Genomic DNA, 9,386 nt, shown 5'->3' with positions numbered 1-9,386 from the left:
CCCCTTCTCCCTTTCTCTCCTGTTTTCACTTGTAAATTCTTTCTGTATCACATAAGTATATGATGTTGAGTTGCTGTTTGTATGATTTTTCTCTTAAGTTACATCTTTATTATATTTTAGGGCCCAGGGATCATCCTGATATTGTTGATTCATTTATGCAACTCCTGGCACAGGTGTGTTTTAGTTTCTTATTCATTCACTTTCTGTTCTCTCTCTTTCTCTTTTTAATTCAATTTAAACCTATTTTTAGCTTTCTGTTGACAACGTTTTTTTCCTTTTAGTTGAATATCGAGTTTCTCCATCTGTTTCCGTGGAAGTTGAAAACAAAACATTCTCCTTTAGTTCTGGGTTTGCACCATCCCCAGGGCAGTACCCTCCTCTGCAGAGCAGCCTCCAGCTGCCACCCCCTTGCCCTGCCGCAGCTGGTGCAGGGCACTTGGAGCTGCTGCCATGGTCACCCTCAGGTGACAAATTAGAGCATTAAGTGGATGTTTTCTGACCCATTTATCTGCCCTGCCATGGGTCCTGCAGAGCAGGGATGGGCTGAGCTGCCCTGCCCCACGGCCAGTGGGAGGAAGTCCCTGCCTGGGGCAGCAGGCATCTGCTAGGCTTTGGCTCTGAGCAACGTCCTTGTGATGGCACCTGGACCTGCTAGGCTGCCATGCTGCCTCCCACCCCAGCAGCCCCTCAGCGTGGTGACAGCAGCCTGGGAGTGCTCCTGTGCCATCAGCTTGGTGGCACACAGGGACAGCGTGTGTTGGTGTGTTGGCTGGCTTGTGGGGCTGGCACTCATGTCACCACTGGCAGTGGGCAGGCAGGGCTGGCACGGTGCTCTGTGCATATAAACACACCTGCTGGGAGCAGCGGGAGCCCAGCATGCTCCTCAGCCCACCGTGGACATTGAGGGAGAAGCTCTGAAGTCCTCAATGCATTCAGTGTCCCTCTTGGAGATACAGACCCCCACACCAACCCAGAGGGTGGGTTGGTGGCAAGGAGGGCCCATGAAAGTCACTTTCTGCTTCATTGCTGTAATGACGAGACCTCTGACCACACGTGCTGGCCTGGTGGCTGTGCAGGGACACTGGCCCAGGTGGCTGCCAGAGCTGTGGCCATCCTGCCTTTGCTGGCAGCCCGGGAAGGGGGCTGGCATGTCCATGTGCTAAACCATCAGTCCCCTCCAGTGGCAGCTCAGCCCTTCTGTGTGTCTTGCAGGATGGAGTGGATGAGGGGGCTGCACTTCACCCCTATCCCCCAGCAGGGTCTGCTCCTCGCTGGTCTCACCATGATCCTGCTGAGACCCATTGCATCTTGCAAGCTGTATTGCAGTGTTTTCTTCCCTGCTTTTCCTCTTGAAAGATGCAATGAAGCTGAGGTTATTGGAAAGCATTTGCAGCTTTTGCCAATGCTGGTTTTATAAGCTGTGACCTTTTCAGCAAGGGTTTTGAAAGTGATGGGAGAATTGGTGAATGGGGTCTGTGCATGAAGTTCATGGAGCTGTCCTCCCTGGCTGCTCCATGCTGGTGGGATCTCTGCTTGAGCACAACATTTCTGTATATACAGACCAGAGCACAGAGAAAAGCATCTAGAAAGATTATCACCTTGTACACATGGTTGGGAGGAAAGACCTGCATGAGTCTTGGGGTGTGTGGAAGGTAATGTCCCAGTCATAGGTAGAAACTCATTTCTGTTCTCCTCTAGTGGGACAAACAGTCACAGAAGGAAATAATGGAAAAGGATCCAGGTTAGGCAGTAGGAGATTTTTCTAAAAGTGCAGGGAAGCAATAGAAGGTTACCTGGGGAGCTGCTGTTGCTTGAAGGGCTTGAAAGAACTCAATAAGCCTGTTGCTTCTGGAAGGCAGGTAGGAGGGAGCTGAGGGGGTAGGAGATTAGGTGACTCTGAGAGACTCTTCCAAGGCTATCCGATGTTACTTTGGGATGTGCTGATTTTTTGTCTGGCTTTGGGTACTTCTCTGTGTCTGTGCTCTCTTGGAGAGAAAAGTGCAACCATGCTGCACTTCCATGGGGTGTGTTGTCAGAGCACACAGCTAACACCACACATCTGGCTGCTGGGAAACTGTTACACACTGCCCTCTTGGGCAGGACCTACAGGCAATGCTGAGGAAGTCTGCTGGAAGCCAGCCTGGTCCCTGGCATTTCGGTCTCTGGACAGCCCACGTTCTTTGGAGCCCTGTTACAGGAGCAGCTGAGAGGCTCCTAACTCCATTGCTGCTCCATAATGGATCACTGCAAAGTGCCTGATGTTCTGCCAGCCCATTGTTACCCACAGCCACTCAAGACCTGATGTTTTCCGAGGCTTTTTATTCCAGCAACCCCACAGAGACCAAACAATCCTATCCCTGTCCTCTCTCCTCATGTGCAGAACTTGTATCAAGGCTTCCTCCTCTTCCTTAGCCTTCCTCTTTTCCCAGAATGATGATCTGGTGGGGTGCTTTGAATTCATCAGGAAATGGCCTTGCCATCATGGCTTGGTTCCTGGCTCTTAGGACTTCAAGACCTCTCTGATGGCAGAGGTGGGTCCAGCCTGTCCTCTTATGGATAACCATACTATGCAGTGATGCTGTTGAGCATTTGTAGATCCAAGGATTAAAGTTGGAGAGAACTGAAAATCTCTTCAGATCCAATTTTCATGTGATGAGAGCTGTGTTTTCATCCCAGCTTGCTCCTTCTGTGAAGCCCCTGGTGAAGTAATGCATCTTCCAGAGCAGCAGCAAGTTTGGACCCAACACTGTGTCATGGTGGAGACTTTCCCACTTCCTTGACCACCTGCTCCTGTGGTTGATCACCTTGGTGGAAGTACAATCTTCCTTGTTTCAAATTTGGCTTCTCCTTGCAGGCAGTGTGTTTGTCATCTCTTTCTGCCAGCAAGTACTCTGCTACCTTCTGACAACTCAGAAGAAGCTCCTCCCTCATGATACCTGCATGTCAGCCTTCTGTCACCAGCTGACAGGGAGGCATCTCTCCGTGTGATGGGTTTTCAGTTGACTTTACAGTATATTTATTTGGGCTTGGTTGCAGCCTGTGGCACTGCCCAGTTGGCGTGGCTGATCATTTTGCCACTATGTTAAACTGGCAATCTGCTCTTGACAATGGCTGGCTGACCACAAGAGCATGCTGGCCTAAACTAAGTGTTTTACAGATGCTGGAGATACTGAGGTTACTGTTGCTACTCAGAGCTAAGTATAGAATAACCAGCTGCATGGAGTGGTGCCAGCACACTAGTGTGTGTGCTTCCCATTGTGTGTAGGATTTTACGGCTCTCCAGCCTGTCACCCCATTGGCACATCTCCCCATCATGGTCTTTGGGAGCACTGCGGTGACCTCCCCTGACCAGGAGCTCAGGGGCAGACTGGGCAAGTGCAGCCTTGCTGGGAGAAGATGCAGGACTGACTGTCTGTGATAGCCCAACCACCACTATCTCTCACCTCCCTCCCTTCTTGGGCTGGTCCAGGCTGCATGCAGCAGTCCTTGAGCCCTCTCCACCGTGACTGCTCACACCAGAGTCACAAAGCCCCATGGAGGAAATGAGCTCAGCATCCCCTCTTCCCTGCAGAGAGGGGCTGACTGCTCCTCCCTGGTCCTGATGCCTGGCCAAGCTCAAGTGCCCTTGCCAAAGCTGAAGGCTCTGCTCCACCAGGCATGTGGTCTGGGAAGAGGTCATGGTGCTGAACACAAATGCTTGATCTTTGTGCACTGGAGAGCTGCAGAAACTGGCCGTGCAGCCTCCCACTGTCCCCTGTCTGCTGGAGGAGTGGGGTTTGGTGTCCCCTCCATGCCTGCCTGCCTCTGAAGAGCCAGGCACAGAAGAGAAGTCTGCTTTGAAGACCTGTCTGGTGTTCTCCGAGCTGCTGTGGAGAAGAACTTCATGTCTTTTCTGTGCCAGCCCTTGCCAGAGAGCCAGTGCCTGCCTCTGCAGTGGATGCTGCAGCAGAGGATGTAAGAGGATGTTTGAAAGCATTTAAAGACCTGTTCCCATCCCACAGCATATGAGCAGGGCTGCTTGTGTAGGAGATGCAGGGGACAGGCTGGCAGTAAGAGGCCTCAGAGCTGCAGCAAGGTTGCCGGTGCTGGGAAAGAGCAGCTGGACCTACTTGGTGCCACTTGCTAATGGGAGAAGCTCCACGGGGCCCCCATCTTTTACCCCCATTTTTACTGGGGTAAAAATCATCTCTTTCTACATTAGATGTGCACATGTGCCCAGGTTGAGCTGGTACTCTGTGCTCCCTTAGTGGAGGTGTCCTACAGGATGGAGCCCTCCCAAACTAGGGCGTGCTTTCCTCCATGGCACTGATGGAGTGAGCAGGTGCTCCAGCGAGCCTGCAGGAGAGCCTGGGGGCTGCCACATGTCTGGTTTGGCCGGGAGAAGGATCGTGCAGGTAGGTGGCAAATGGAGCATATTGGAAGACCCTTGGGCCAGCATTCAGGGCACAGTTTAAAACCAATTCCTTGTATGGGCAGGGCAGAGGAACCTGCAGCTTGGGCAGAATCACAGGAGCCACCTGCCCTCAAGCAGCGTGCTGCTGGGGGAGAGGCTGGTACTCACTGCTCTGGTGCCCAGACTGGGGCTGGGGCAGTGGGATTAGTCCCCCATGGTGAAAACTGCAATATCAAAGTGTCTTGCAAGTGTTGCCTGGTACGGAGCCAACGAGACGGCGGCAACCATGATGAGTGGATGTATTTCTAAACCATTGCCCATCCACTAGCTGGCCTTCTGGTGTTGGCACCAGCACATCAGGAAAGATGGTGCACACATGGACACAGGTACAGTGTAGCCGTAATCGCCCCCAAATGAACGTCTGCAAGGTTGGATGGAGCTCTGAGCAACCTGACCTAGTGGTGTCCCTGCCAATGCAGGGGAGTTGGATCTGGATGATCTTTAAGGTTCCTTCCAACCCAAACCATTCTATGATTTTATAATCTAGCAGAGAAGCAGGTCCCTGTGATTGTGCCCCCATTTGATACCACAATGCCTTTGGTGACCAAACCCAAGTCCTCTCTTGCAGTGTGTGATATAAAGACTCAGAAAGGGAACAGGATAACCCTGAAACCTGCTACTTGGCTTTGTGGTCTCCAGCATATGTTCTCTGCACCAGACAGATGGCTGTGGGCTTTCCCTGGAGAGGGAGGGGTAGGAAATAAGTCTGTTTTGGTCCAAATAGATACCATGGTTCTGCGCAGATGGCCGTGTGTCCTGAGCACTGCTGGCTGAAAGCTGTCCCTGCTTTATGCTGGGGAGCAGGCTTGGAGGAAGGTGGTAGTCCTGCACACAGCTCAGCCTGAGGGCTGCCTGCCCTGGTATCCTGCTCTCTGAGCTCCAGGCACAGAGTGGGGCCACAGCTGTGGCTGCTGTCCCCAGTGTCACAGTGACAGGAGGGCAAGATGTGTGACTGCCATCTCCAGTGCTGGCCTGCAGCAGTAGGAATGGTGGCATTGGTGGTAAGAAAGAAATGCTTCCCATGGGATGGCAAGCACAGACTGAATTGTTTCTGTCCAATAACTGCCCAGTGCCAGCAGCAGGGGACCAAGCTGCTGCACGGAGTGCCACAGCTCAGGGTATCCCCAGTGGCAGTGCCCGAGTCCCACAGTGGCTGGTGGGATTATCAAGTGGGAGAAAAAAACCCCAAAGCTTTTCTGCTGTCAGACTTGCTGCTCAGGAACTGCCAACCAATGTTTACATCTTGTTGTCTGTGCCCTGGAGTCCAAAGCAAAGTGAGCTGCTGGCACTGTCTGGGAAATACTGCTTGGGCCAGTAGCTGTGACCCCAGGGACAACAATATCTGCAAGAGGAGAGGAGCAAAGCACAGAGGTGACTCTGGTCTCTTGTCCTGGGAGTGCTGCTGCTGCCTGGCTGGCTCTGGAGGAACAGGAGCCCTCTGTCCTGTCTCTGTGTCCAAGGGGTTTGTGTATATGCTGCCATGGCATCTGTCCTCAGGTCCAGGAGCTGGTGGGCCCTGAGTGTAGCAAACAGCCTGGCTGATTGACTTTTCTTTGGAGGGGAGGGGCTGAGAAGAAAGTGTTGGTTTCCTGCTGTACTGTGTGAATCTGCCCTTTACCAGGGGTGTGCCCAGGTAAGTGCATCCAGGCAGAGGCTGTCTGGGGCACCAGGTTCCTCAGAGGCGTCCTGGCTGCCTCTGCAGCACGGGGTTTATGCTGCCTATCTGTGTGCCTTGCAGGCTCTGAAAAGGAAGCCAGACCTCTTCCTATGTAGCAACCTGGATGTCAAAGCCGTGTTCCAGTGCGGTGAGTACCACGGGCACGGGCACAAGCTCCATGTGGCTGTGGGGAGATGCCAACCAGCTCCTGCTGAGGAGCTGGGCACAGACCAGCCAGGGGCTGATGGGGGGTGGTGCGCAGGGTTTCTCTCTGCTAACCTGAGCACCCTCTGCCCACAGGTGTCCTTTCGCTCAAGTTCCCCGAGGCCCCAACGGTCAAAGCGTCATGTGGCTTTTTTGTGAGTATCATGGCATTGTGCAGCCCTGAAGGGATGGGCTGCAGCCCCCCCCCGGGGAGGGGGCCACGGGTTGGACAAGGGCGCTGCAGCGTGGAGCTTGCGATGCACTGAGGACGATGAGTTCTGTGTTGCAGACGGAGCTGCTGCCCCGCTGCGGAGAGATCGCCCCGGTGGGACAGGTTGTGCACGAGAACGGCAAAGTGCTGCTGCAGGCAGTGCTGGAGGTGAGGGACGCGTGGGTTCCCTGGGCGGCTTTGGGCTCTGTTCCCGGGTGGCAGCCCTGCGGGAACAGAGCTGCTGGGGGCAGAAAGCCCGGCAGCGTGGGTGGGTGCAGGCGGGCTTACTGCCTGCTGGGCGCTCAAGAGGGGTCTGTCTGCTCTGTGGCAGGGTGTTGGTGGCCAGGCCTCCCGCAGCCTCATGGATCACTTCGCAGAAATCCTCTTTGCCTTGAACAAGCACTGCTTCAGCTACCTGAGCGTCTGGATCAAGGAGGCCATGCAGCAGGATGGCTTCCCCTCAGCCCGCGTCACCCCTGAGCAGAAAGAGACCTTCAGCCAGCAGATCCTCAGGTCCGTGCGCCCTCCCTCTGGGGGCTGTGCCCCACTCCCACGGGGAGCGGCCCTCCTGCATGGCCCGGTGTGTCCCTCTGCTTCATGTTTGTCCCCTCCCTCTGTCTTAGCAGAGAGCGTGTGAACAAGCGGCGAGTGAAGGAGATGGTGAAGGAGTTCACCCTGCTGTGCCGAGGGCTGCACGGCACGGAGTACACTGCAGACTACTGAGCACCTGGCCAGGACCGCGGACACTTTGCCCGGACCAGCTCTTCCCTGCAAGGAAACCCCTCCCCATCCTCCCCACCCTGCTGCAGTACGGCTCGTAGAATAACCAACCCTCCACCTAGAATTAACCCAATCGGGACGCTCCTCAGCTAGGTTTGGTGGCCGCATCTCGGTGTCAGCATCTTTGTTTCCCCCAGCATGCTCCCCCCTCGCCGGGGACAGGAGTGCCGGCTGCAGGAGGTGGTGGCTGTGGCTGGAGTGGAGGGGGAAGTGGAGCCTGGGCAGGACTGCCCCAGCATGGGCTGCCCCCTGCCAGGGCTACCAGCTCTCCCATGGCACTTCCCCATGGGTGCCCGTGCCCCGTGGCAGGGCAGCTGCCCCTCTGCCTGTGGCAGTGACTGATTGGGCAGGGAGGGGTCACTCCCTGCTCGTTTGTTTGTATGTGTGGTTGGGAGGGGGGAGGCCCTGCACCTAATTATATTAAGAATATTTCTATGTTGTGGCTGTCATTATTGCAATGCCCAGACTTGGCCTGTCCTCTGTCTCTGGAGAAGAGCCTGGCAGAGGTCTCAAAGCCTCCTGTCACCCCCAGCTTTGAGGCGGATGGTGAAAAGCAGCCCCCCCCTGTCACCATGCCCAGCATGGAGCAGCTCATGGAGCAGAAACAGTTCTGCCCCACACAAAAGACCACATCCCCAATAACTGTGGGGTCTTCCCTGCAGCATGGGATGTGTGCATCCCACTTCTGTCCTCCTCACCTTTGCCTTGGTTCCCCAGCCCGTGAACAGTTCGGGGGGGGGGGGCCCAGTTGGGCTTTTCTGTTCTCTCAGGCTGGCTTCAGCCAGTGTGCAGGGCTGCACTCCCTGAGTGGGCACCACAATCTGTTTTTATTCTGGGATGCCTGGTATCACCTGTATGTGCTCCTCAGCTTGTGTTTTATTCTAGAAGACAATTCACTAACACATCCTTTTCAGTTGAGCTTTAGTTAGCAGCAGTAGCCCACACAAGCCTCAAGTTGGCTTGTGCAAGGCTGTGACCTTTCCAAGTAGGGCCAAACCTGCCCCAGACTGGGGAGCCCTCAGAGGCTGGGGCTGGGCCAAGCAGCTCTTTTGGCCCTGCAACTGTCCTGGCCACAAGTTCCGGGGTGCTGTGGGAAACCCAAAGGATCCCCAAACACACCAGCAATTCCTGTTCTCCCACCACAGCACTACTGACCCAAGGCTATATCCAGCGTAGGGCCAGCTGGCAACAGGTCTGGACCCTCCTGAGACCCTCGCAGGTCCAACAGCTGGTGTCAGGCAATGCCTGGGCCCCTGCAGGCCTCCTGTTCCTGCCAGATCAGGGTTGCTCGTGCCTCTCGTCCTCATAGGCAATGGCAATCCCTCGTCGGCCCTGTACAGCCTTGGAGACAGGTGTCTGTCCCAGCTGCTGCTCCAGGCCCCGCCAGCTGCGGAACTCCAGGAAAGAAGCTGGGAGGAGAGAGAAAGGGAGTCGTTACTGGGAGTGGGTGACAGTGCCGCCCCTGCCCCAGGGCTCAGCCCCACCATGGAACCAAATCACCAACCGGCTGGGCTGATCTGGGTGAGGGCCCGTGTCTGGTCCCTGCAGGCCAGGGCAGTGCTGGGGGGCAGCTGAGGGGCCGGGGGGTCGCAGAGGCAGGTGACGCGCATCTCCCCCGTGATCAGCGAGACGTCGGGAACGGCCTCTGCCGCGGGGACGGCAGGCGGGAGCTCGACATGCGCGCAGGCACCTGCCGGGAAGCAGCGACATCAGCCTGGTACTCAGGCCTGTCCTCTGATCAGTGTGGAGCAACCACACTCTCCAGGCAAGGGGGCAGGAGGGTGTTGTGCAGCTGTTTTCCAGCCGTTACCTGGCAGCAGGTCTCGGAAGTCAGTGAGGTAGTTCCCTGTCCATTCACGGGCTGGGTTGCAGGCCAGCTCCAACTCATAGGGGGTCACAACAGGCCGGTAGAAATCACTGGAATCCAGCAGGGAGTTCTGAGCGCAGGCCACCAGGACAAAGATGTCCACTTCCAAGAAGTTGGCCAGCTTGGCAGGGTTTGGCTTCCCCACAGCCAGCGTGTAGCTGCGCTTGCCGGCTCGGCACAGAAGCTCCCGGAGGTGCTGCAGCACAGCCAGGTA

The 9,386-nt window shown here is 55.7% G+C and overlaps 2 protein-coding genes across 2 annotated transcripts in view; one reads left to right on the top strand and one right to left on the bottom strand.

The window, feature by feature from the left end:
- Positions 1–7,483, top strand: part of IPO13 (importin 13) — a 20,433-nt gene extending 12,950 nt beyond the window's left edge. Inside the window, exons 14-19 of the mRNA XM_010006567.1 lie at positions 121–173; positions 6,192–6,258; positions 6,411–6,469; positions 6,604–6,693; positions 6,857–7,038; positions 7,149–7,483. Coding sequence (XP_010004869.1) covers positions 121–173; positions 6,192–6,258; positions 6,411–6,469; positions 6,604–6,693; positions 6,857–7,038; positions 7,149–7,248 — 551 coding nt within the window. The 3' untranslated portion in view covers positions 7,249–7,483. The remainder of the gene's footprint in view (positions 1–120; positions 174–6,191; positions 6,259–6,410; positions 6,470–6,603; positions 6,694–6,856; positions 7,039–7,148) is intronic.
- Positions 7,484–8,583: 1,100 nt separating this feature from the next.
- Positions 8,584–9,386, bottom strand: part of DPH2 (DPH2 homolog (S. cerevisiae)) — a 2,907-nt gene continuing 2,104 nt past the window's right edge. The window contains exons 4-6 of the mRNA XM_010006712.1: positions 9,116–9,380; positions 8,810–8,995; positions 8,584–8,714 (exon numbers count right to left, since the gene is read on the bottom strand). Coding sequence (XP_010005014.1) covers positions 8,584–8,714; positions 8,810–8,995; positions 9,116–9,380 — 582 coding nt within the window. The remainder of the gene's footprint in view (positions 8,715–8,809; positions 8,996–9,115; positions 9,381–9,386) is intronic.

Source organism: Chaetura pelagica, unplaced genomic scaffold, assembly GCF_000747805.2.
Source record: "Chaetura pelagica isolate M959 unplaced genomic scaffold, ChaPel_1.0 scaffold69, whole genome shotgun sequence".
Classification (NCBI taxonomy): Eukaryota; Metazoa; Chordata; class Aves; order Apodiformes; family Apodidae; genus Chaetura; species Chaetura pelagica.
Note: the sequence above shows the minus strand (reverse complement) of the source record. Positions and strands in the feature narration are given on the sequence as shown.